Source organism: Pichia membranifaciens, assembly GCF_001661235.1.
Source record: "Pichia membranifaciens NRRL Y-2026 unplaced genomic scaffold PICMEscaffold_4, whole genome shotgun sequence".
Lineage (NCBI taxonomy): Eukaryota > Fungi > Ascomycota > Pichiomycetes > Pichiales > Pichiaceae > Pichia > Pichia membranifaciens.
The window spans coordinates 749,496-774,690 of NW_017566985.1; the positions used below are offsets into that span (position 1 = coordinate 749,496).

Genomic DNA, 25,195 nt, shown 5'->3' on the forward strand with positions numbered 1-25,195 from the left:
CATGGCTTATCTTTTTGTACAGCCCACCACGCACGTGACTTTTCAGGGCTTTAGCTGTCGGTGTTTTTTTTTCGCCTGTTCCGGTTCCACGTTATTTTTTCCCAACTTTTTCCACGCCGGGAGAAAGAGAGGCCTGGAAAAAAGAGAGCACCTACACAAGCAGGCGAAAATTTTTCTAGGACAACGTAGTTTCCCGCTGGAAAGGTATAGTTTTGCAGGAGATATCCGTTTTGATCCAACGAAAACTACACCGGAAAGTACAACTGCCGTGTATCCAGAGACATCCGTATTGCAACAGTCATCAAAATGCCTCCAAAGAAGAACGTGAAGATGGATTTGTCATCCTTTTTGGCTGACGACACATTTGGCTCAGCAACAGACTCCTGGGCGGATGAGTTCGATCCTTCCATGATACAGAACCCATCGTCCACTATCGACATTGGTTTTGAGCTGCCATCGAGCGAGCCTGTAATTCCAGAACAGCCACCATACACTGCGAGAATTGCGTCTTTCCCAGACGGAACCACCGAGGACGACTTGAGAAACTTCTTTGTTGAAGGCTTGAAATTGGCTGAGCCTGAAAAGGCCATCGAGGACTTCTATTGTCCAAAGGACTTGGACGGAAGCTTGAAGCCATTTGCCTTCATCACTTTTGTGACCAGAGAATTGCTGGTTGCCGCCTTGGCATTGAACGACCAGCCGATTCACAACAGAGCGGTTTACGTGTCTGTTGCCAAGCCATCCAAGAGAGAAAGAAGATCCAACCAAGAATGGGGTTCAGCAAGAGGCTCCAGACCTGGCCATTTCGAAGATGAGGCCGATATCGACTGGTCTGGTGCCAGAGGCGGCAGGTCCCAAAGAGAACCATACCAAAGAGACTCATTCCAAAGAGAACCAAGAAGAGAAGAAGTTGAAATCAACTGGGATGGCGCAAGAGGTGGCAGAGAGCCACCTGTCAGGGACGACGACAGATCTTTCAGAGGTCCTCCAAGAGAAAGAAGACCTTTGCCAAGAGACGAAGACTTCAACTGGGGCTCCGCTAGAGGCTCCCAGACCCAGCCAGAGGTCCAAGAAAGATCTTTCAGAGGTCCTCCAAGAGAGAGAACTGGCCCACCAAGAGAAGACAACTTCAACTGGGGTGCTGCCAGGGGCTCCCAAACTCAACCTGAAGTTCAAGAAAGACACTTCAGAAGCGCACCAAGAGAAAGACATGCAGAACCAAAGGATGACTCTTTCAACTGGGGTGCAGCTAGAGGATCATTGCTCAACACAGAACCTAGAAGAACATACCAAAAGCCTAAGCCAGACAACCTGGACTGGGAAGCCAAGGGCTCTATGCTTAACAAGGAAAAGGCTCAAGCCAAGCCCCAACCAAAGACGGAAAAGAAGGAGAGCACTATTGATGGCCCTAAGAAATCTATGTTCAGTGTTTTACAAGACGAAGATGAAGACAACGTAGACGAGAACGAAGACAAAGAAGAAAAGGAGAAGGACACGAACTCAGGCTCGAAAGACCAAACCGATGAAATTGCCAAAAGTACAGCTGAGTTATCACTAAATGATGAAAGTGGCTGGACCGTCCCAAAGAAATAATTAAGTTATTTTACTTTACTTTGATTTCATTTTGGTTTTCTTCCATCTTCCATATTCATCAATTCAATTTTAACTTTAACTTCAACATTCACTTTCACTTTCAATTTCACTTTTTACTTTCAGTTCCATTTCTTTTTGTTACCAACTACTGTTTTCATGTTTATATTCATTTTTAGAGCTTCTTTACCACATGTATTTTTTTATTATTTTGTTGGGATCGGTTATTTGTTCATATATTTATTTAATGTTTGCTTTTCTACAAGTTTATTCAAGGTTTATCTATTTCATGTGTCATTTTTGCTACAAATTACAAATTTTTTGAAAAATCAAACCCAAAAAGTTGAATCTCAACTCACATGTGAATGTGCAAAAAGTACCATAGCTACTCGATACACACAGAACAGATCAAGTTACAACCAGTGAAGATAATTTTTAGCAAGAAAAGAAAAAAGCTGAACACGAATTCAAATTAATTTCCCGTGCCAATTAAATCTCGTTCCTAGATCTCTTTGATCATTTTTTGGTACTTTAGCAAGCTACCCTTGAGAAAAAGCTAGTTTAAATCTTCATGATTTATAAGCATATTTAAACATTAAAGCTTAATGACTTAAGCAAAGGAAAGTAATATATAAATATAGCAATATCTGAAAACTTCTGTAATCTTCATTAATATATTCCAACAAATAAGATCTAAAGCGGTGTACAGCCGATTTACCCTTAAGAATTCAGCCAAAAAAATATTGAACTTTTGTGCAACCTCCTTACAGGGTTACTTTCTTTTACAGAATCACATAAATTCTTTGGTTATCAGCTGTTATGTCGCCTCCAGTTCTTTAACTTATGATATATGTTCACTTTCATGTTACTCTGACAAACCCTGATAGATGAGAACTATGCGAGGGTTCAAAGCCCTCTCTGCACGCACGTGATTTAAAAAGTACACTCGCGAATTTTCCTCCTTCTTCTGTCGCTGAATTCCACATTCCGTTAACCCACTCTTTGAGTAGTGAAATTTTTTTGGTGAAGTTGAATGGTTGTTTGCACTACTCTTCTCATTCTCCTTCTGCTTCTTTGAAGCTTCTTCAAAAACCAGGCCTAGGCTAAAGACATATATACTTCACTAATATCAATACACAATGGGTAGAATGCACAGCAGCGTATGTGTGTTTTGATAAAGATTCAAAATGGGCACGAATAGTTTAATACGGAAGAGGCATGGTCCGATTTGGTAGGTTCTACACTGTCTAGAGGTTGGGCTCTGCTGCGATTTTAGATCTTCTTTGTTTGACACAAGTGATGTTGGTCGAAAATTAGATTTGAAGTGGTGATCGAATTGGATTTAGCCATCCTTTTTTTGAGCACCGACGCACAGCCAGCTGAGAGATCTTGAATAGTCGTATGAATTCACTACGCTGAACGGAACCAGTTTGTTAGTATTAAGTTAATGGTAACTGTATGTTGAAATTTTTTCCATATACTAACTCTAATTTAACTTTTTTTTTTCTTTTTTTTTTGTTATAGGGTAAGGGTATGTCCTCTTCATCCCTTCCATACTCCAGAGCCCTTCCATCTTGGTTCAAGGCATCCTCTGACGAAGTTGTTGACCAAATCATCAAGTACGCCAGAAAGGGTATGACCCCATCTCAAATTGGTGTTCTCTTAAGAGATGCTCACGGTGTCAACCAAGCTAAGATTGTTACCGGTAACAAGATCATGAGAATCTTGAAGTCCAACGGTTTGGCCCCAGAACTCCCAGAAGATTTGTACTTCTTGATCAAGAAGGCTGTCGCTGTTAGAAAGCACTTGGAAAGAAACAGAAAGGATAAGGACTCTAAGTTCAGATTAATTTTAATCGAATCAAGAATCCACAGATTGGCTAGATACTACAGAACCGTTTCTGTTTTACCACCAACCTGGAAATACGAATCTGCTACTGCCTCTGCTTTAGTTAACTAAACCTGGTTTTTTATGTCATTTATATCAACTTTTTTAAATAGCTAATAAACCAATTTTTTTCTCTACTGCTTGATACTTTTTCTAATCTTTTTCTTCAAAAATCTGCTAAACGTTAAAAATATAAAAACATCCTATAAGTCGTTTAATCATACTGTGGTTTGTAAATGCGGAACTCTTCCCCTTCCAACTTGAAAGCTAAAGCTACAAAATCTTGCAAGCCCAGTCCTTTAAGCTTCGTCTCATCCGGTTCGCTTTGCTCCGTTATTTTAGAAGCGTATATATCGTTACTATTCTCAAAATTTCCGATCTTGATAGCGTCAACTGATACCCGAACATTAGAAGCATCATTCTTTTCTGTGGCAGTCGATTTGCCATCATCAATATCAATATCCTCGTCTCCTTTGGCGTCTGCATCTGAGTCACTATCATTTAGTCCAATCTTGGGCATAGGAACACGCTTCGTGTCTGCTTGCATAATTATTGAGTCTCGCACATCAAGGCTGATAGGCTCATCATTTACTTTGATTCCATTGGTGGAATTTATCATCTTGGTCAACTTTTGTTTCAGTTCTCCAAGTGTGTCATTGACATTGCACTCCACAAGGTAAGTTGATGCCTGTCTCTTTAGTTTCAACAGTAATAAGTCTGCGTTGTTCTTTTTCGGTGGCATGTTTTCATGTGAAGATTTGGTTTACAAGCACAGCAGTAATTCACAGGCTTCACCTCTTTTTTGTCTATATTCTGGTAATACTTTGTTCTTCACAATTTTCAGAAACATGCACCAATCCCTCGTCTCGGGTCACTTGCCTAAAGTGGACCATGTAGCGCGGCAAAGAGAACTATCAGGAGTCAAAAACTCCTGTACTAATCTTGCCGTAGAGAAGAAAAAGCTTATCTTGGGTTAGGCTGACATTCCACTTGTTGTTTAATGGCTTAGTTTACCTTCGCTCGGAATCATTTTTGAATCAAATACGGTATATTTAAGCCAACTACAGCTACTATTCTTACTTTTACGCAAAAGCTGGTCTCGTATAACTTAAAAAAAGTGACCTAAGAAAACCGGCACCATGAGTGAGATGTCGGCATTCGGGAATACCGCCACGACTGCAATCTTCTCGGTCATCATATCGGTTGCTATTCTCATTCTGATAGGCCTGGCATTTTTCAGCTACAAGCACTCATTCAGATCAATGTTTGGAGTTTACGACCCTATTTTCAGAACTACCACCCGACACACTTACATGCTTGAAACGGATATGTCAGCAAGGCTCTTCCAGCCCTATGTCTTTTACCAGGGAACTAGTTACTACATATTTGGTAACCAAATGATACACATGCGAACTACACGGGCACAAAAAATTGAAACTTTGACTAATTCCCAACTTGCAGAATTTTTTCCTCTAAAATCTTATACTGCATGGCTGAACGGTGGCAAGGAAGAGGCTCAAAATAACAATATTGGCAAATTAGGATACAGAGAGCACTTTGAATCGGTTGAAGATGTTTCTAGGAATGCCAATAAAAATAATGTTGAGATGACTTCAGAACTTACTAGCGAGCCTTCTGCTACCAAAGCGAGAATTGAAATGAGCACAGTGAACATGGTAATGGAAGAGCAAGATATAACTGATATGCTACCAGATAAACTGGATTACACAATTGCTGCTGCGACTATCCCTAGCCAACAAGACCAAGAGCCTGCTGAAAGCGCTGAAAAGCATTTTACCTCTGGAATTTGTGCTATCTGTCTTGACTCCTTGGAAGACGATGATAGTGTCAGAGGATTAATGTGTGGTCACGTCTTCCATCAGATTTGCATTGACCCTTGGTTAACTACTAGAAGAGCATGCTGCCCAACTTGCAAGCGAGACTTGTACATTGAGATTCAGAATTCTTCTGAAGCGTCTGCTGAAGACGCCAATGTTGAAACCGTTGATGATAATGCCAATGAAGTTAGTAGTGTTCGCCAGAATAGATTTACCTTCAATTTGAATGATATCATAAACCTTCCGACAGGAGAACCAGGCGAAGCAGGAATAGACGAACTTTTTAACATTGACCCCGATAATTGTTATTCATTTTTCCTTATCCTGATTCTAACAAGGCTAAAGGCTCAAATATTACTTACTGCGTTACTTTACGTTAGAAATAACAATTACTCTTTGGAGGATGCAAACTATGATGAAGAGAATGAATCTCTCGATAACAATATAGAGCTAGATATCCATCCCAACTCGCAACTCAATGCAATTCTATATTCTGATCAGATCACCTCGAGATTTTTCCAAAAAAATGATACGGACTCTTTCAAAACACCACCGATTCCTGATCTCAATGAATTGAATCCTCAAATAAAACGTATCGTTGAGCACCACCCTCGTCCTTTTTATCCTACTGATTTAGCTAATTTAGATTATGACGCTTGGAAACAAACGAAAAAGATGACCCGGGGCATTAAGAGATTTTATTTTTATGTCATTGGAGTTTCACAACTGCAACTATATTACTACAACGTCCTCACGATATATGACAAAAATCGTCGTGCACGTCTACACGTTAACGATGCATGAGCTTTTTCTTTTTTCTTTCTCTTTTCAATCCATTGGCCATCTTCTACGATCACCTACTTTATTTTTTCTTCTACTTTTCGCTTTTACTTGCTTTCCTATCATCCACTATTTGTGCAATTTTCCTTCTTTACTTTTTTCTAGGTTCTTGCTTTACTTTATCAATAATTTGTATACAGTTCCAATTATCGTGTTTTAATGAATATAATTTAAAAGGCTTGCAAAGCTGCAAACCAAAATTAGTTTTCTTCTTGAACAGACACTCCAAAGAGGTTGATGAAATTCAGACCTATTTTTCAATCTCTGCCTTTAAATCGGGAATCTCATCTTCGTCTGAACATTCCAACCACATGTTGCATCCAACCTCTTTTTTAAATAGTTCAACAGCACCAGCATATAACATCTTGGCCTCACCTCTGGCCGTATCTGGTCTCCAATATATCCCCACTAAAGGACTAACGAAACGACCATCTGGTTTGGTGTAACCGTAATTCATTAGAATGTAGCAAGGTGAGTTATCAGGAAGCTCTTCGGCTAAATCATCAAAATTTTCGAGATCTAAGCTTTCATCTAGCTGTAGTTCCTGCTCTTTGTCGATCTTGTATAGTTGTGTCGGAATGGTAGTTGTCGATTGTTTTATAGGGGTTAGACGAAACTTACGCAATTGCTGTTTGGTGGTAGATGGTATTTTACAGATAGACTGGGACATTGTGTAGTGAGGTTTGCCGTTGTGGTCTGATCAAGGTCAGAGATTTGTTTGGCCAGTAACTGTAGTAGTAGTCAATGAGTTGATTTAAAGTTATCATACAACATGCTGCGGGTGAATCAAAACTCGCTTACGTACGCAACAAGTGTGATTGCTTGCGTACATGCTTCTTCACGACAAGATAGAACGTTGTTATGCAGCAATATGATTCATGACTTTCAACAGAGACAAAACTCCCAATTTCAACATATAAGTTCACATAGTTAGTTAATTCGAACTACAGCACTTAAGCATGGCCACAATGAAAGCTGGTTTGAAAACTATTCAAGGATATTGTAACAATACGTAATTGAAATTTTTGAATGCACATCATTTTATGAAATATTCGAATATTTCATAAATTGCAGCATTACACGTAGGCCTAATATAAAAATAGTTAATTACTCGAGCTGGACCAGATATATATAGATATGTGGAATAGAAAATCCAAAATAAATAGCTTGAAAAAAAAAAGGGGAGTGTCGGGCTCAGCTCTTCAATCTAGACCAGCAAGTTCTGCTTCCTCATCAGCAGTCTTTCTTTGTTTCAAAACCAAATCATGTCCTGTGATCCGTTTATAAATATCCTTGACATCATCTGTTGTGGTCTCAAAATGAGATGATGGATCATATGATTTCGAAATGAAAAAATTATCTTTCTTACCGTCTTCCAATGGCTCATAGACTTCTGCAATACCCATCAAAACATCTTTTGTTTGGCCAATAATTTTGAAAGCAGCTTCTAATTCCAAGTGTGGCTTATCGGTTTCAATGATTGTAGAGATAATTGCTAAGTAATGACCTTTAGAACAGACATTATGGGCACTAGACAAGACAGCTATGTATATATCGTTCTTCCGGTTGACTTGGTTCTGAGGAATGATGATCTGGGCAGAGTCGGCATCGTTTGTATTTGGGATTGGATGGTCCAAGATGCACATTGCTCTTATAATTTTTTGACCAGTGGATCTGACCTTTTCGGGGAAATAGGTTGGGTCGGAGATGACAATTGGGGCTTTGGCTGTACCCTCTTTGGTCTTAACTCCTTTGAATTTTCCGTCATCGTCGGTTATGACTTCGTCTATGGGAGTATCCAACATGAAGGTACCACCATAAATAGCGGAGAGTCTAGCAAAACCTTGGGGCAATTCACCAAGACCGTATAATGGATAGATATATGGCGACTTCCCGTATCTTGCCACTGAGGTAACGTATAACATAATTCTGTCATATGTGTCTCTTGCTGGCTGAGACAAGTAGTCATCGTTGGGATGTAGGGCCATTGCGTGACCAATAAAATCTTTAGTACCTCTCTCCAAGCCGTATTTGTAGTAGATTTCGTCCATCGTGTTTTTATCCAAGTTAAAACCATGATGAGTGGAAGGCTCATCTTCTTTGTAGTTGGCGATAAATTCCAAAAAGTTTTTCATTCTTCTCTTCTCGAAGAACCCCATTAACGGAGAGGAGATTGCCTCCATTTGAGTGGAGGGAACTTTTGCGATTTTGCCACTTCTGTAGACAAAGGAGCCTGAGATCTGCTTGAACTCCATATATCTTGTAACGTCGGTATGGACCAATATGTTTGTCAACTCTCCATTCGACATCAAAAATTTAGGAATCAAGTCCACACACCAGTCTCTGTCTTTGCCGAACTGGTCTTCATATTCCTTCTTTGGCTTGAATTTCTTGTACAATTGTGTCAAGTTTAATGACGCACTTTCACCGCCGTAATAGTCTTGACGGTCAATGTGCAAAACCTTTTTTCCCTCAATCGAAAGTATTCCTGAGAGGATACATTCTGTTAGACCTGTTCCTAGAACAATGACATCGTACTCTTCGTCCATGGTTGGCGTACGTAGATGTGTATTTGCGTGTGTGTTTGATTGAGACCTGGTCTGTTCTTCAGGGTGATTGAAGCAGCAGGTAGTATCTAATGCTTCTTGTGCTAGAGACTGGGAGAATCTACTTGCTCAATCGTATCCGTTACCTTGAATAATAATGATATCAGCTTCCACTGATTTATTGTTGTGTGTCAGGCCAGTGTGGGAGCGTGCAACTTACTTCCTGCCCCAAAATCTGGTATTATTATTAATTATTGCTGAGCTCGCGCCAAATTATTACAAAAAGTATTATTAAGGTGTCTGTCCCTGGCAAAGAGGGAAAGATATGTTGGAAGATTAAAGTATTACACTACTAGGATCCAAGGACTTGTGCTTGAAGACACGGGTGCCACCTCCTCCGAGGTAGTCACCGACGACCTGTCCGGAACCCCTCATCTGGTAGTAGTAGCAGACCAAGCCTTCGAGACCGACGGGACCACGGCTGTGTATTTTGTTTGTGGAGATGCCGACCTCTGTACCGAAACCGTATCTGAAACCGTCTGCAAACCTTGTGGAGCAGTTCCAGTAGACGCCAGAGGAATCTATTCCCTTCAAAAAAACGTCTGCAGTCTTGTCGTTTTCTGTTATGATGGCGTCCGTGTGTTTGGAAGAGTGAGCATTGATATGGAGGACAGCGTCTTGTACGTTTTCGACGGCTTTGACTGCTATGTCGAACGAGAGGAACTCCTTGCGGAAGTCATCTTCAGAAGCCGGGGTAATCTGATCAACGTATTCCTTTAGCAAGGACTCATCAATCTGTGAAAGGAGATCTGGGGAAATATGGAGGGTGACCTTCGCGTCAAGCAGGCTTTTCAAGATCTGTGTTTCCAAGGATTTGTCGAGATGTTTATCGATAAGCAAGGTTTCGACGGCGTTACAGCCTGCAGGGTAATTTGTTTTGGAATCGACGACGATCTTGCATGCCTTTGACACGTCCAAGTCTTTGTCGAGGTAGATGGAGCAGATGCCGTCGGCATGGCCCAAAACTGGGATCTTTGTGTTTTCCTTGATGTTTTTCACGAGGGCATTGGAACCTCTTGGGATGACCAAGTCGATGTAGGAGTCCTGTTTGAGAAGGTCTGCGACCTCTCCTCTGGTGCTGATGAGCTGGATGCTGTTGTCCGGAACGTCTGTTTTGTTCTGCAGGACGTCGTTGATGACGCTGGACATTGCCTGGAAGGTGTTGAGGGACTCCTTGCCTCCCTTGAGAATTGCAGCGTTGCCGGACTTGATGGCCAAGGCGGAGATATTGGCGATGACCTCAGGCCGACTCTCAAATATGATGAGCAGGACGCCAACAGGGCAAGTGAGCCTGTAGAGGTCTAGGCCGTCGTCGAGCTGTGTGGCAAGGGTCACCTTGTTTAAAGGGTCTTCCAACTTGGCCACATCGATGATGCCGTCGCACATGGCGTCGAACTTGCCGTTGGTGGAGAGGTCGAGCCGCTTGATGAGAGACGAAGAGAGGTTGTTGTCTACGGCGTTCTGCATGTCTTTTCTGTTGGCGGCGAGGATGCTGTCCTTGGAGTGCAGCAGAGCATCTCTGATGCTGTGTAGGGCGTCGGACCGCTGTTTGTCCGAGAGCGTCTTCAGTACGGTGGACGCCAAATGAGCGTTTCTTGCGATTTCCTCAGCCATGGTGGTAGGTGGGTGGGTGGAAGGTAGGCGGCGGGGTAGCTGGCGGTGTCTGCAGGGCCAGCAGTGCTAGCTTGAACAGAACGTGAACGTGCAGATGGAGCCAGTTGGTGATGCTGATCTGAAAAATTCATGATAGGTCGACCCCTCGGGAGGATTGAGTCATCCGTCGTCGTTCCAGCGACGCGTCGCTCCCCCATGGGGAGGAGGCAAACCCGTTACGTAAGCATCTCTCTGCTGCCGCCCCGGATTTTATGCCTAGACTCCAACGCCACGGCGCCTGCCGTGGTCACGGCCGCAAAAACACGCTGCTGCGCCACAGCGCGTGATCGTCGGCTCGCGCATTCTGAGCCGCGCCCACGGCTCAGACGGGGAATCCGCCTTCCGTATCCGGCCATGCCGGCAGGGCCGAGACCCTGGCCCTGCACGTCGGCTGCGGGCTTTCCATGAGCAGATAGCCCGCGCCACATGGCCCGCGTCCCCGTTGCGCTGTGGGTGCCCGCTCGCCTAGCTCGTCTAGCAAATGTATTGTTCCGCTTATCGCGCCGGAGCAGCAGCAGCAGCAGTCACAAGATGCCCGCCATTACCTTTCCTGGTTGGGCCAGACAGCATTCGGGCCATGTAGACGAAGGGCCAGGACGGCGGCCAAGACAGACCAAGACAGCAACCAAGACAGCGGGCGACGCAGGCGCAGAAGAAGAGCCCACGCACGGACGGTGCGAGCCCCAGGCCTTATCGCAGCACCGCTGCGGGCAAACCGCTCACGCCCGCTTCTCTGCCGGGCCTCGCCGCCATGGTCACCAGTGGCGCATGCAACACGAAAAGCTGCACAGCTACCAGGCACGGGGACGCTTTTCTGTCGGCCGGGTTTGCCCTTGGCCGGCCTTTCTCTGCCTCTGCCTGAAAATCCTTCACTGCCCTGCCCTGCCTGTCCTACTCGATCCTATCCTATCCTGCCCTACCCTACCTACGCTTCCCTTCCTCTCTTCTTCTTTCCCCCTTCTTCATCCTTCTTCTTCTTCTCTCGTGCCTTGGTTTAACCTTATTTTAGTTTTCTTTGCTTCCCTCCGCTCACTAGATAAGTACCTTCGTTACATACACATCTTCTACACACCACATTCCAAAAATGCAATTCTCCAGAGTCTTCTTCACCTTGGCTGCAGTTTCCGCTGTCCAGGCCGCTTCCAACAGCTCCACCGAGTCTACCTCGGTCTCCACCGCCGGTGCTAACGGTAACGCCTACGGCTCTGCCGCTCTTGGCGCTGTTGCAGCTGCCGCTGTCGCCCTATTCTAAGTCCAGTCGCCTCGCTGACTGAGACTGAGAATCACGGAATAAAGAAAAAACACTTAATGTGTTGCTTCCACGACTGATTGCTCGGCTCTCACCTCGCCCGCTTATTATCTTACTATACTATACTATAGTTTCCATCTATGTGATTTTTCATTATATTCCTGTTTCTTTTATTGCTACTTTTATCCCCTGTTATTGAAAAACCAACTTTGTTTCCCTTACTCAAGCTTCCCAGTGTGTTTTAATAGTGTCCAAGTTAAGCATAATTGTCATATACATCCACATCTACACACTCGGCTTTGTATTTATGCTACTTTTGTTCTTTAATAATTATAATAATAATCATAATAATCATGATAAAACGAGTACCTCTAGTAACCGTAGCTGCAGGCTGGTCGCCCCGGCAGAAAAAGGAATAATCCGGCTGGCTCAGGCTCTGGTACGGTCACGTGACATGTGGCCCCACAAGGTCACAGCCTACAACTCGTCCTTGGCAATGTCCATGAGCTCGGTGTCGAATATCAACGTGGCGTCTGGCGGAATGACACCACCGGCGCCCCGCTTCCCGTACGCCATCTCGGAGGGTATCACGAGCTTTCTCTTCTCCCCGACACACATCTCCATCAACCCCTCGTCCCAGCCCTTGATGACCTGACCGACACCCAACTTGAACTGGATCGGCTTATGTCTTGTGAGCGACGAATCAAACACCGTGCCGTCCTCCAACTTGCCCGTGTAGTGAACGGACACCGTGTCGCCTGGCTGCGAACGGTACATGCAGCTGACTTCCTTCTTGACAATGATCTGCAGCTGGTCCTTCCCGGCGTCCTTCCCGGCGGCCGTGGCGAGCATGGCCGTGGCGAGCAATCCTGCGAATATAGCACCAAACTTCATTTCTCTGGTCGTACTGGCTTCAGGATGGGCTGCTAGATCCGGAGAAAGAGAAGCGGCCGGGAGAGCAGTGACGGAGGCGGAAAAGGCCAGCTGTAACATGTAGCAGCACCCCCGTCGGCCCCTGTTCTGCATTTGGCAGCCGACGCGAAACACTCGTGTCTCGATTCGGACATGAATAGGCGGGAACCTACTTTTGACTACATTCGTTTTGTTTCGTGTTTCTTCCCAGCTTTCAACGACGAGTACCCCGGAACCACCACCCAGCTTACAAATTTCCTCGATACTGCGGACTGCCTGCCATGTCTGCCACCGACCGGCTCTCGAACGATGCGATTCTAGGCCTCGACCTAGACGCCGATTTGGGCCTCGACCCAACCACGTCTGGCATCGTGCAGCCCTCTGCGGCAGCACAGGCATCCCGGCCAAAGAAAAGGGGCGACAAACTTACCTCTGACATCCTCCTTTCTGGGAAGGGAATACCCAAGCTGCTCGACACGTTCCGTCGGTTCAAGTTCGCCAAGAGACCGAAATCCGACGTGCTCTCCTCCATCCACAGCAGCAGGAGCACCCTGCTCCACTCGGGCTCCGCCCGCTACGGCGACGACCATCACTACAAGAACCTCCAGCGAATACTAGCAATCTACCAAGCTTTCGGTCACACACTCAGCCCGCACTTGAAGTTCGACCGGTTTATTGGAAACCTCGCCCGAGGCGTCGACGACACATACACCAAGGCGTGGGTGCGGGACCAGGTGAGAGAGGAGATGCGGGCCAAGATGGAGAAGCGGACGGCAATCGACGCAGCTGCCGACACCAGCACCAGCAGAGCCGACCTGCTGCCACACCAGGAAGAAGTGCCCGCAGAACACGAGGACGAGGAGCAGTGGCCGGAGCTTTTCGGAGGCCAGGCAAAGGAACCTTCTCCTTCACAGAATGGCCCCGACAGCTACAGCAGGCTGGAAGACGACGCCGCCATCTCGCAGATCAAACAGACCCCGATGTTCTCCACCTTCCTCCGCACGTCCTCCCAGCCAATTCCTTCAGACGAGGAAGACGAGGACCACAGCGAGCTCGCCATGCTCGACGCAGCAGCCAGGAATGGAGAAGCAGGCATGACTGCCGGCGAGATGGACGCTTTCGACGCGTTGACGGCCGCCGAGACCGGGCTCGAGGGCCTTCTTAGCGACGACGAAGACGACAACGATGAGCCCAACGCAGACAGCGTCCCGGTCCCAGGGCAGTTCAGCCAGTACCTGGCCCGCCCCGAGTCTTCCCAGCAACCACAGACACAGACACAGACCCTCGTCACTTCCAATACCCCTGCCTTTTCCGATGACGACTTCTCCGACGACGACGACGACGACGCGGCGCTGCTTCTGTAGCCGCCCCAGCTGTCCGTGCCCTTTTCCTTTTCGCGGGTGCGTGAAGCACCATTCTCCTCTCTTGTGTAACAACGTCCTGAGACGTCTATTTTCAAGACACGATGATAGGTCTGTGTATTTTGATTTTTTTGAACCGAGTGGATCTGCCCCCTTGTGCCCGTGTTTCGCAGCTTTTGGTCAATCTGATCCGCAAAGCATACAGTATCCGCCAGCATGCCCCGTGGTAGAAGGAGCGGAGGAAGAACAAGCAGAAGACCTATGGCTAGAACAAGGCGTCTCGATGATTCAGAAGAGGATGATGACTTCAATATCGACAACTCTAAATCGGACGATCTCGAGGACGATGAGCCCTCCGAGGAATTCGAGGAGGATTTGAGAGATGCAGAGGTAAAGGCAAAGGCGAAGGCAGAGAGCAAGCGTGTCTCCAATGGCAATGGCAATGGCAATGGCCACACCGGTACCAGTGACGACGCTGCTCATGGAAACTCTGACGAGGACGGGGACGGTGTTTTCCGGCCCCACCGAACGCGTTCTCGGAAGCAGGTCAATTACAACGAGGATCTGTACCTTGGCGAGCTCGAGGAGGACGATGAGACAGCTGGAGGAGACAACATTGACGCATCATCGGGCAAACATAAGAAATCCGACGACGAAGACCCCGATTTCGATACGTTGAATAAGCGGAGACGAACGCGCAGGAGACACGCCCACGGTGATGATGATGACGACGACTTCAACATAGACGAGGCAGCTCCGGCCAACAACGACGACGACTTCATAGCCTCCTACGAAGAAGACGACGACGACGAACACCTGTCCAGGAGAAGAAAGAGACAGCCGAACTTTATTGTGAAAGACGACGGGTATGATGTGTATGCAGATGAGGACGACGCATATGGCCTATCGAAGAGGCGCACGTCGAGAAGCAGGCCCTCCCGTGTGAGCACCCGCCGTAACAGGTGGAAACAGCTGCTCGACAAGCCGGCCAATGGTGACCTGACACTAGAAGACAACCTCAAGGACCCTGTCACGCTGGAGGACGAGTTGAAAGATTTGCAGAACGACTCGCCATTAAACTCCCCAAAGCGCAACTTGAGGCACAGGAAAGACGTCAACTATACCTTACCCTCTCCCTACTTGACTGAGGCTCAGCTGGAGGAACTGGAAAACGCTACCCAAAACGAACCTTCAAACTACAGCCCAAGGAAAAGCCGTGGCATAGGAAGATACGGAGGGGCATCTACTTCTGTTTCCACCGTTAGGAGGTTACACCCAACTGTAGGGCCATTTGGAGGTAGTGAGGTCCAATCACTTTTCCGGAATAACGCTTTTCCAAGCAATTTGGCAGCGTTGGCAAACGCTGAATCGAGTGATTCAGATGATGAAAACGACTTGATCAAACCAACAGATCCGAACGATACAAGCAACAATATAATTGCAACGCTGAACAACCCTGCCTCTCTCATTCCTACAAAAAAGAAAAACACATTGGCGGATACAGACCCTCTAGGAATAGACACCAACATTGATTTTTCAGTTGTTGGGGGCCTAGATAACTATATAAACCAATTGAAGGAGATGATAACCTTACCTCTTCTATATCCTGAGGTCTATTCTAAATTTCACATCACGCCACCAAGAGGTGTGTTATTTCATGGCCCACCTGGTACAGGTAAAACGTTAATGGCTAGGGCACTTGCCGCATCATGCTCCTCCCAAAATAAGAAAATAACTTTCTTTATGCGTAAAGGTGCAGACTGTTTATCCAAATGGGTCGGTGAAGCTGAACGTCATTTGAGGCTTTTGTTTGAAGAAGCCAAGCAGCAACAACCATCCATCATCTTTTTCGATGAAATAGATGGTTTGGCACCTGTCAGATCTTCGAAACAAGAACAAATTCACGCTTCCATAGTCTCTACTCTATTGGCTTTGATGGACGGTATGGATAACAGAGGCCAGGTCATCATCATCGGTGCTACCAACAGACCCGATTCTATAGATCCAGCATTACGTCGTCCTGGTCGTTTTGATAGAGAATTCTATTTCCCATTACCAGATTTGAAGGCACGTGAAGAAATTTTAAAAATTCATATGAGGAAATGGGATCATCAACTAGACGATAGATTTGTTAAAGAGCTCGCAGTATTGACAAAAGGATATGGTGGTGCAGACCTTAGAGCACTCTGTACCGAGTCTGCTCTTAACAGCATACAAAGATCATATCCGGAAATCTATAAAGTGAATGACAAGTTGAATATAGATATATCTAGAATTGAGACAAACGCAAGCGATTTCACAAGAGCTTTGAAAAAAGTGGTTCCTAACAGCTCAAGGTCAACAAGTAGCGTCTCTGAACCTCTCCCTAATTTCATCAAACCTTTATTAAGCGAGCAATTTGAGTTTATCATGCAACAGTTGAATAATTTGTTACCAATGGAAAAGGAAATAAGTCTTCTGGAAGAAGCCGAATATGAAAGTTTGAACAATGATTTCAAGACACAACAGGTCGTCAAAACATTTGACTCTATGAGGACATTCAGACCAAGACTTGGTATTAGCGGGCTGAAATCGCAAGGGCTAAAATATTTGAGCAATGCAGTATTAAATAAGTTAGAAGGTTTCACAATCCAAATCCTTGATTTGAGTAAACTATACAGTGACTCCAGCATTAGCGTTGAAAACTTATGCATTCAGCTGTTCTCAGAATTGAAAAGACATAAACCGAGTATCTTGTTCATTCCTGATACAATTGGACTTCTTCATGCAATGTCTGAAACATTAAGATCCACTCTCAAATACTTGGCTAGAGGTATTAATAACAATGATAAGATATTGTTCCTTTGTGAAATTGAAGGAAACCTTAGCTCTGAAGTCATGGATGATATAGAAGAACTGTTTGACATTTCCGAAGATGAAGTTATTCATGTCAGGGATCCTAAAGAAGCAGAGAAATCGATTTTTTTTCAATCATTCTGGAAATCCATTGAACTCACACCAAATGAATATAATGATATTAGTATAAGACCGAAGAAGAAAAAGAAGAATTTGGAGATTATTGCAGTCTCCAATACCGATGATACGAACAAATCAGACGAGAAAGCATTAGCAAAATTAAAAAAAGAACAAGCCAAAACGGATATGAGACTCAAAAACTCCTTGAAAGTTAAGCTTGCAGGATTGTTGGATATCTTTAAAGCTCGTTATAAAAGATTTAAGAAACCTGTTGTTGACGATGCTCATTTGACTCACCTGTTTGATGATGAACCTGACCGAACGAGTAACTATCAACTTAAAAATGACATGATTCTAGAAATCTCAACAGGTAAGCTATACAACAACATTGATCTAGAAGTCATCGAAGAAAGATTATGGAATGGTTATTATTCTGAGCCAAGGCAATTTTTACACGACTTAGAGTTAATTCTGAAAGATGCTAATGCAACAGGCGACAGGGACCGTATGCTGAAGGCAAATGAAATGTATGCGCATGCTGTTGTTGGAGTTGAGGAAATCGAAGTCCAATTTCCACAATTGGTTATCCAGTGGAAAGAAGTAAGTCGTCGTGAAAAGCAGAGAAACCTCGAGTACATGAAATTGCAAAAGGAGAGAGAGCTGGAGTGGACGAAAGAGACAAACACACAGAACTTAATAAGGCCTTCTTTGAATGAGCTCAATGGAGAGCTTAAGTCACTCGAAACAGAAGCTGTAAATGAACCTGAGACCAACGCTGGAGTCAACCCATCCTACAATATTGACATGAACACTGATTCCATGAAAATTTTTGATAATATTTCCAACAATACTAGTGTTATGAAGGGAATTGAAGACGTAGCCCAGGAAGAGGAAAACGAAGTATTGAAAGATGCTGAGAATATTTTACCGGACACAATTCGAGCTGAAGATTCTGAGACGGCTGTCGATGACGGCTCTGCTCCAGAGCAAACAAGTAAAGGTAATACCGAAGTACAAACTCAAGCGCAAGCGCAGCTGCAGCCAAATCAGCTTCTAGATAAGAATGGTGATGTAGCAGACAAATTAGAAATGGACGTTGAGCCTGTTAAGCTTACTGAAAACACCGAGAAGCTAACGATTGAAGACGAGACAAGGGAACTGATTGAAAATGAAGAAACCGAAGCTCCACCTGAAGAGGAGGAGTTTGTCCCTGAGAAACAAACATTGGTTTTTAATTCAGAAGAGCTCAAGCGTTTACAAAACCTTCTTTTACTAAAAACCTCAAATTTCAGGTTGACAAAATTAGAAAAAGTAAACAGTAAATTATGCGATATTGTTTGGAGGTATCGCTTAGACTTAGATAAAACTGAACTGTTTTGTGAGTTGAATTCTTTTATTTCCAACCTACAATGAAAAATAGTCGTAAAATTATGTACTCCTATGTACTGATATGTACGTTGTAATATACTCGAAATACCATGTAATGCGGCGGCAGTTTGACCCTTATCGTCATGAGCAAGGAAAGCCGAGAAAAAATTGAAAAAAAAAATCGTTTTGTTTCAAGAGATGATGATAAATAACGCCAATGAAATCAACCGCAGAAGAAAAATCTGCAACTCACTCAACCTAATTCTACAAATGTCCAAGAGAAACGAAATTCGACAGAAAGAGCAGCTCCAAGTCCAGCTACAAGCCCAGTTCAACAAACTTGATCAAACTGTATTATCATGGTTAACCAAACCTGCTGGAGAATCAAAGCCGGAAACTCCGCCACTCACTAAATTGACTTCAGCAGATAAGACTGATGATTTCAAACCTCAATCAGATGCCACACAGCAGTTCATTAACCAGATAGTTATCCCTTCAGGCAAGGGCATCAATTTTTCTGATTTGGAGCCTAAAAACAATAACAACTCCTCTATGGTAACGATAAATGATTTTTTGGACGTTGTTTCAGCGAAGAGGAATTCATCTAGCAGCAGAAGGGAAACAAATGGCAAGGGTGGAATGAGTGAGAAGGTAAATAAGATAGGCGATGTCAAAAGAAGAACAAATAACTCGAACTCTTTACGTGCACTAAGTAATAAATTAAGGGACGACCGAAGGGAGAAGTTGAGAACTAATATACGAAAAGAAGGACCGAATAATAAATATGATTTGAAGAAGCATAGTGCCAAAGTCACCACTAAATTAAACACGAATCGCTCAGGATCGGAATCTGACTCAGAGATTGATGATGAGATATTACACAGGAAAAGTAAGAGCTCAGGAATGTTAGCCAAGGCAACTAAGAATAAAAGGCCGTTTTGAAAATGCAGGTATGAAAAGGTTTTTCCACCATTTATATCCACTGTGTATCTTATTTATAAAACAATCTAGAAATCTTTACTAGAAAATATTATACTATTATTAGCAGATTAACATTACATAACATATCCTTTTGTTCTTTATAAGACCGCTCATCCAGTTCCCTGGAAATGAGACCAACTAAAAAACCAACATAAAAATACACAAGCACTAAGCTTTTCCCACATGGGCTATACACATATATACATCGATAATGAACTGAGATTGAAGAAACTTACTTCGACTTAACTTCGACCTTTTCATCCCTTTTCCCACGCACGTTTTCGTCATGATTTAGATCATTATTATCGTCAGTTTTTTTACTTTTTTTTCCATCCAAATCCTCAGCAACATCTTTTTTCTCTGAGATTTCAGAATTATCCTTTGCATCGTTTCTGTTCAAAAGCTCAGATATCTTCGGGGTCGATTTCGAAGGTTCAAGTGAGGCTTTGTTTCTCTCGTGGTTCTTGCTTTCTCCTTTGACAATAACCGATGTAGTATGCGCTGAATTCTCAGGAGTTTCAGAGCGCCCACTCGAGCTCGTGTCATTAATGACCGATGTAACAGTCTTGAGTGAAGAACTTGTGATCGGTACGGATATACTTGAAATTGAATTATTGGTAAAAGATGGAATGCGACGTTCTTCATTTAACATGCTGGAAATCGAAGATCCAAATCTCGATCCAATACTACCATTAGAGGAGATAGAAGAACCACTAAAAATAGAATTGTGTGCTGAAATCGATGAATTTGTGGTGGATGAGGCATGATGTATATCAAAGATTGATGGACGTAACTGACTGGCACTAGTCGAAGTTGAAGATGAGTTTCGTGAGAAAAGAAATCGGCTGGACTTTGCGGAAGATATACTATGACCAGGGGATGGAGGAACCGATGCTTGACTGGAAATGGAAGAGATTGGTGGTAAACTGGTATTGCTTTCCGTTCCAGGTCTCATGTTTCTAGGTGAGATCATGAATCCCTGTGACATTTGTTGGGGTTGAGATGATATTACTGGTAATGGCAAAGGTGGAGATCTTGCTCTATCAGGTACTGCAGATGAAGGGGCTGGTGCACACGGGTCTATGAAAACAGAAGGATAACGTTGTCTTGATTCTTGAAAAAAAACATTTTGTCTGTAAGAAACAGGGGACAATCTTCCTGTTGGAGAATATGCTCTTGGAAGATATGGAACGTGATGCGGTTGTTGGGCTGAACCCGGCTGGAATGAAGCCGCGGGAGGGTACTCTTGACTACTCGATGTTGGAGACACAACGCGATTCAAAGGATCAGCTATGGATTTATCAAATGGATCCTTGAGTAGTTTAGGAGCAGGAGCCCTAAAAGTTTGTTTCCTATTATCCTTCTTATTTGCAGAATTTTCAGATGTTTCATGGTTTTCATGGTTTTCAACAGCAGTGAAATAAACAGGTTTATAGGCCACCCTTGTTTGATTATAGTTACTGTTATTATCCTCGGCAGAATCCATCTCTTTAGATGAACTACTTTGAGGCTGTAAAGGCTCGCCATGAATATCAACTGCGGAGGTATTAACCGGCTCTGGATTCACAGAATTGACATCTGGGTTTGCTGATGTCCTTCTTGAGTTTGCCCGTCGTTTAATAAGATGCAAATGGTTTTGATCACCTCTTTTAAATTTTCCTGATGCATGCCTAAATTCCCAGATGGTATGATTCTGATCATAAGAACTTTGGAGCAAATGTTGCTGATTGCCTTCACAAACTTTGTGGAATCCGTACATGTGAAGTTGCCTCACAAAGGAAGCAACATTGCCATGTTTGAAATAAGTTGTCAAACATGACGCAAACTCTGTACCAGGCAGAAGGGCAAAAGTGGTTGTGTCGTTTTGATATAACCTGCTCCACCAAATTAGATGTGATAAGGAAGGGTCGTGCAGCATCGAGTACAATTTAGTAACAAATGCTGACACTTTCTTCTGATGTTTGATTTTTGAGCTGGCCGAAGAGATTCTTTTTGAGTTTTTCTCAGTTTTGAACTGAGATGGATCTAATGGCTCAACAGGTTGGTGGTGGGGAGAACTTGGATGCTGTTGATTCTGCTGTCCCACTTGGACTTGATTTTGAGTCTGTGAAAGCTGTCGTTGTTCTGATGCTGATCGTATTTGCGGCGCAGGCTGTGGATTACTCAATAGCTCTGAAGATAGACTCCTTTGCTGTTCTAAAGCTTGATAATTCGAAAGAGGTAATGGTTGGGGGTGGAGGTGTTGTTGTGGATAGATGGCTTGAACATGTTGAGATTGTTGAGATTGCTGCTGTGGGATCATATGTACATGTTGTTGGAAATAAGGATGAGGAAGAATCATTTGAGGTTGCATCATAGGAGGCAGAGGCTGCTGTTGCTGTTGTGGGTGGCCTTGTTGTGGATGGCCTTGTTGGGGGTGACCTTGTTGGGGGTGACCTTGTTGCAGGTGGCCCTGCTGCAGGTGGCCTTGTTGAGGGGGACCCTGTTGGGGATGCTGTGACTGAAGAAGATGCTGCTGCTGCTGTTGGTATTGGTCCATATGGGCTTGTGGAACATTCATCAAGTACATGTTTGGGTGAGCTAAGTGCTGTGTAATCATCTGCTGGTGGGGGCCAGGCATTGTAGGGAGTAATATCGTGTTAGCGTGGATATCATTATTTTGTTTAATATCAGGAATAAAATTGTTATATGGGGTATTGTTATTTTCCATTATTGTCCACACGATATATCTATTATTATATGCAGTTGTACTTGATGTACAATGTATAAGCTTGATGACTGAGAAGTGTTGTCTGTTCGTTCAGTTTAATTTTTAATTGATTAATTAAATGGGTTTCTATGCTTGTGTTTTTTCTAGCAAATTTTCATCGGGTATTCTTCGATCGGTTGATGGGTAAGAAAACGCTGGAGAATGATTTGTGGCTGATTGGCAGGCGTTGGCCTTTGTTTGTACTAATATCTTGGTTGGAAGCTATGCTCTGTGACAGAAGTAAGGAAGAGAAATTAAGCAGAAACACTGTTCAGTTCTGGTGCTAAACGAAAAATGTGGGCAGTAGATGTCGAAAAGAAAAAGATAAGCTGATGCAATGTACCTTTGAGGAAATCGACGAGAGTTGATTACTTGATTTTCCTAGATGATGTTTGAGATTAGAGCCAAAAATTGTGGTGTTGGTTTTCAAAAGTGAAAAGTTACGTATATGCTCGATTATAGATACAGAGTGTTAACACGATAGCTGAGGGGTGTTAGACAAACTGTGTGTATATTTGAGGAGGAGTACGGATTCCAGTGTCGGGGCGTAAGTAATTCCGGCGTTTGAAACAGGCGAGTATAGGGGTCCGGGAGGAGGAAAAGGAGGAAGAGAGAAGACGACACGAAGAAAGATACGATGGGTGGGCGGAAGGAGGCAGAGGATTAAAGAACAAAACCTAGTGAAGGAATGGAACGATGAAAGCACAGGATTATGGAACGGATAATTTGCACACACTACAGACAATGCGATTACGGAAGAGCGAAGCAGAGCAATAACAACAAAAGGGCTGGCTCGAAATGGCAAATGTGAGGGTGCGCAGAATAAGTGGAAAATGAGAAAAAAAGGCAGAGGAAGGGAACACGAGGGAAAAAATGGGAAGGATGGGAACACAGAAAAAGAAAGCAAAAAAAGCAACAAAATTTTTATCTACTAATTTTTTAGTGAGATTTTCTCCCAACAGACAGTGTAGCGCAAATTGAGTCGGAATATATTGACGCCGCCCACGCACGGCGAACAAAGTGACTAGTGCAAGAGGCCGGCCGCGGGTCACGGACCCGGTTTCGCCGACGTGCGTCAGGAAACTGCGGTGCCAGAGGAACGAACCTGTTGAGCGGCTCTCGTATACTGCTGCGTGCAGGTTCTGTCCCGCAGGAATAAAATAGAGTTGGGCTGTAAACGGCTGCAAACCAGAGCCGGACGCATGTGCGCGGGGTCAGCAAACTCGATACAATGCTTGGCTGGTGCCTTCTTTATCGAGGGGAGGGGCGGGGGCTGCCGTACATCAATGTGTCCCCCAGCATGCTCTGGAATGAGATTGAGGCTGTTTTAACGGCGGTCGCGTTTTGGACAAATGGGACGTGATTATCTCCGCTGGGAGTGCTGGCCTCTTCTCCCGGGCACACCGCGCATGGAGTATGCGCCAGTGTTGGGGCCTATTATTGCGCCAGTGTTGGGGCCTATTATTGTGCCATCGCTGGGCTAGATGAATGTATGTGGAGAAAAAATATGTTCTGTTTGCGAGGCGAGAGGGCAAGCATAGGCAGCAGGGGAGAGGACGAAGGGAAAAGGGCAGAGAGGGAGAGTGGCACGGGCCGGCGAATGCGAGGGAACGCAGGAGAGCACCGTGGTGCGCCAGCTAGCTCTGTTTGGAAGGGAGGCGAATTAGATTGCCCTGCTAGTGTCTCGGTGTTCAAAATGGCCAGAACTGCAGCCAGAATGCACCTTTTTGTCTGGTCCACCTGGCCCCCGCCGCTTTCTGCTCCAAGCTCCACCAGAGTCACACATTCGCCTGGAGGTTACCACTCCAGGGCCGAGCCAGACCGCCCGAAGAAGGGAAAAAACCGGTGTGCAGAGACGACAGCCTCGTGCGCCTGCCACCGCTGCAGGTCGTCTCTTCCCTGAAACAGCTACAGTCTACTCCCTGGCAACCCGTCATCGAAAACGACTGTGCCCTCAGCACCCCATATCACGCAGACGGATGCATAAAAAATATCAGATAGGAAAGACAGCCGCTGGCAACATGCTTTCTCGTCGCCTCAGGGTCTCCGAGAATGTTTAGTACCCACATTAGGCTTCTCTCCGTGACGACCTATTCGTGACCTCTTTCTCGAAGAATTTCCCTCTGTGTCACCTACAAAAAGCAGGGGCCAACAAATCCTCTCCCCCTTTCCCCAGCTCCCACCGCTCCCCGCCATGCCCCGCTAACCCTACTGTAACTCGTTAGATCGCTCTTGCAGCAAGCCAGACGCATCCTGAATGTCAACAACACCACGCCAGCACTGCAAAAGCGCCCCTCAGTGAGCCTGCGTGCAATTATGGGCGGCGCAATCTGTAGCACGCGATCTGCAGAGAATCCATTCCAGCCAGCTTAAGCTTCAGGGCGATCCTCTGCAAAACCCAAGTCGACCCAAATCGACCCAAGTCGACCCAAGGCGACCCAAGGCGACCGCAGGGCCATTCGCCCCCGGTCTCCCGACGCTCGCCGCGGCCAGCCGAAAAAGGCAAAAACGAGTAAAAGAGACGTCTCGCCTAGATCACGTCATTCGGAACGGCTGGTCTGCTATCGCCATCCCCTGAGGACCGCCTCGCTGCATGCGGACCACTTACCCTTACCGAACTATGAGCGGAGGCCTGTCACAAGGCTTCATCGCTGAGTAATACTCTTTCTGATGACTGGGGCAGATCATTGTGTTTTGCAGATTGGAACCTGTCCCAGTCACAAGCTATTTCCGGAACACTGATCTGCTCCACTCCACTGGAGACAAACCTCGGCGTACGCCGTCCTGGCGCAGGATCGCTCGAGGCGAGTTTTCGTTGCTTCTAGACAAACGGCGGCAACTACAGCATCACGGCTCTTACGCAACCGGAGGAGCGGGGCACCGACTGTGCTTGTGACACGGAGAGAAGCCTACTTGATGCAGAGCGGTAAGACACACGCCGACGGGCATCTCATCTATAGTTCTATAGTCTGGCTTGACTTCTCCCGCTTCCGACGTGGTTGCCCATCGCAGCGCGGCAACGTTAATCGTTGCTCTACTGTGCCTGCTCGCCTCTGTCGCCTCCGCCCCTTGTGCGTATGTGGGATCGCCCCCCCCTTCTCCTTCCCGCGGCACATGCGGCAACCTGCGAGTCCTGCTCCAGACTCCTGCACCTCGCCGACTAGGCTGAAGGCAGGTTGAGATCTCGCTGAGTCTTTTAGTCCCGA

At 45.1% G+C, this 25,195-nt stretch overlaps 13 protein-coding genes across 13 annotated transcripts; 7 read left to right on the forward strand and 6 right to left on the reverse strand.

Annotated features, from left to right (window-relative positions):
- Positions 1 to 306: 306 nt before the first annotated feature.
- On the forward strand, positions 307 to 1,593 carry PICMEDRAFT_73344 (hypothetical protein; the record flags this gene model as incomplete). Its single annotated transcript, XM_019164453.1, has 1 exon — positions 307 to 1,593. The coding sequence occupies one exon, from the start codon at positions 307 to 309 to the stop codon at positions 1,591 to 1,593; it is 1,287 nt and encodes a 428-aa protein (XP_019016963.1).
- A 1,097-nt stretch (positions 1,594 to 2,690) lies between these two features.
- On the forward strand, positions 2,691 to 3,620 carry PICMEDRAFT_17118 (hypothetical protein). Its single transcript, XM_019161471.1, has 2 exons — positions 2,691 to 3,022; positions 3,115 to 3,620. Exon 2 carries the CDS (start codon positions 3,124 to 3,126, stop codon positions 3,547 to 3,549), a length of 426 nt encoding a protein of 141 aa, XP_019016964.1. The 5' UTR covers positions 2,691 to 3,022; positions 3,115 to 3,123; the 3' UTR covers positions 3,550 to 3,620.
- Positions 3,365 to 4,244, reverse strand: PICMEDRAFT_17119 (hypothetical protein; the record flags this gene model as incomplete). Its single annotated transcript, XM_019161472.1, has 1 exon — positions 3,365 to 4,244. A coding segment is annotated over exon 1 (524 nt), but the record flags the coding sequence as incomplete, so codon positions are not given.
- A 372-nt stretch (positions 4,245 to 4,616) lies between these two features.
- On the forward strand, positions 4,617 to 6,119 carry PICMEDRAFT_73347 (hypothetical protein; the record flags this gene model as incomplete). Its single annotated transcript, XM_019164454.1, has 1 exon — positions 4,617 to 6,119. One exon carries the CDS (start codon positions 4,617 to 4,619, stop codon positions 6,117 to 6,119), a length of 1,503 nt encoding a protein of 500 aa, XP_019016966.1.
- A 286-nt stretch (positions 6,120 to 6,405) lies between these two features.
- On the reverse strand, positions 6,406 to 6,825 carry PICMEDRAFT_35309 (hypothetical protein; the record flags this gene model as incomplete). The annotated part of the gene is made up of 1 exon (XM_019162933.1): positions 6,406 to 6,825. The coding sequence occupies one exon, from the start codon at positions 6,823 to 6,825 to the stop codon at positions 6,406 to 6,408; it is 420 nt and encodes a 139-aa protein (XP_019016967.1).
- A 532-nt stretch (positions 6,826 to 7,357) lies between these two features.
- Positions 7,358 to 8,704, reverse strand: PICMEDRAFT_34726 (hypothetical protein; the record flags this gene model as incomplete). The annotated part of the gene is made up of 1 exon (XM_019162902.1): positions 7,358 to 8,704. One exon carries the CDS (start codon positions 8,702 to 8,704, stop codon positions 7,358 to 7,360), a length of 1,347 nt encoding a protein of 448 aa, XP_019016968.1.
- Positions 8,705 to 8,922: 218 nt separating this feature from the next.
- Positions 8,923 to 10,715, reverse strand: PICMEDRAFT_17123 (hypothetical protein). The gene has a single exon (XM_019161473.1). It carries the CDS (start codon positions 10,373 to 10,375, stop codon positions 9,038 to 9,040), a length of 1,338 nt encoding a protein of 445 aa, XP_019016969.1. The 5' UTR covers positions 10,376 to 10,715; the 3' UTR covers positions 8,923 to 9,037.
- On the forward strand, positions 10,608 to 11,786 carry PICMEDRAFT_146353 (hypothetical protein). Its single transcript, XM_019160462.1, has one exon. It carries the CDS (start codon positions 10,841 to 10,843, stop codon positions 11,600 to 11,602), a length of 762 nt encoding a protein of 253 aa, XP_019016970.1. The 5' UTR covers positions 10,608 to 10,840; the 3' UTR covers positions 11,603 to 11,786.
- A 354-nt stretch (positions 11,787 to 12,140) lies between these two features.
- PICMEDRAFT_34265 (hypothetical protein) lies at positions 12,141 to 12,515 on the reverse strand (the record flags this gene model as incomplete). The annotated part of the gene is made up of 1 exon (XM_019162872.1): positions 12,141 to 12,515. The coding sequence occupies one exon, from the start codon at positions 12,513 to 12,515 to the stop codon at positions 12,141 to 12,143; it is 375 nt and encodes a 124-aa protein (XP_019016971.1).
- A 341-nt stretch (positions 12,516 to 12,856) lies between these two features.
- PICMEDRAFT_12305 (hypothetical protein) lies at positions 12,857 to 13,939 on the forward strand (the record flags this gene model as incomplete). Its single annotated transcript, XM_019159911.1, has 1 exon — positions 12,857 to 13,939. The coding sequence occupies one exon, from the start codon at positions 12,857 to 12,859 to the stop codon at positions 13,937 to 13,939; it is 1,083 nt and encodes a 360-aa protein (XP_019016972.1).
- A 612-nt stretch (positions 13,940 to 14,551) lies between these two features.
- Positions 14,552 to 17,551, forward strand: PICMEDRAFT_21054 (hypothetical protein; the record flags this gene model as incomplete). The annotated part of the gene is made up of 4 exons (XM_019162183.1): positions 14,552 to 14,878; positions 14,960 to 16,177; positions 16,436 to 17,118; positions 17,218 to 17,551. Coding segments are annotated over 4 exons (2,562 nt in total), but the record flags the coding sequence as incomplete, so codon positions are not given.
- A 947-nt stretch (positions 17,552 to 18,498) lies between these two features.
- Positions 18,499 to 19,307, forward strand: PICMEDRAFT_17127 (hypothetical protein). Its single transcript, XM_019161474.1, has one exon. The coding sequence runs from the start codon at positions 18,530 to 18,532 to the stop codon at positions 19,199 to 19,201; it is 672 nt and encodes a 223-aa protein (XP_019016974.1). The 5' UTR covers positions 18,499 to 18,529; the 3' UTR covers positions 19,202 to 19,307.
- Positions 19,308 to 19,472: 165 nt separating this feature from the next.
- Positions 19,473 to 21,950, reverse strand: PICMEDRAFT_12308 (hypothetical protein; the record flags this gene model as incomplete). Its single annotated transcript, XM_019159912.1, has 1 exon — positions 19,473 to 21,950. One exon carries the CDS (start codon positions 21,948 to 21,950, stop codon positions 19,473 to 19,475), a length of 2,478 nt encoding a protein of 825 aa, XP_019016975.1.
- Positions 21,951 to 25,195: the final 3,245 nt, after the last annotated feature.

Coding starts and splice junctions, on each gene's coding strand:
- PICMEDRAFT_17118 (XM_019161471.1), top strand. CDS start 3,124: ATGTCCTCTTCATCCCTTCCATACTCCAGAGCCCTTCCATCTTGGTTC.
- PICMEDRAFT_17123 (XM_019161473.1), bottom strand. CDS start 10,375: ATGGCTGAGGAAATCGCAAGAAACGCTCATTTGGCGTCCACCGTACTG.
- PICMEDRAFT_146353 (XM_019160462.1), top strand. CDS start 10,841: ATGGCCCGCGTCCCCGTTGCGCTGTGGGTGCCCGCTCGCCTAGCTCGT.
- PICMEDRAFT_17127 (XM_019161474.1), top strand. CDS start 18,530: ATGTCCAAGAGAAACGAAATTCGACAGAAAGAGCAGCTCCAAGTCCAG.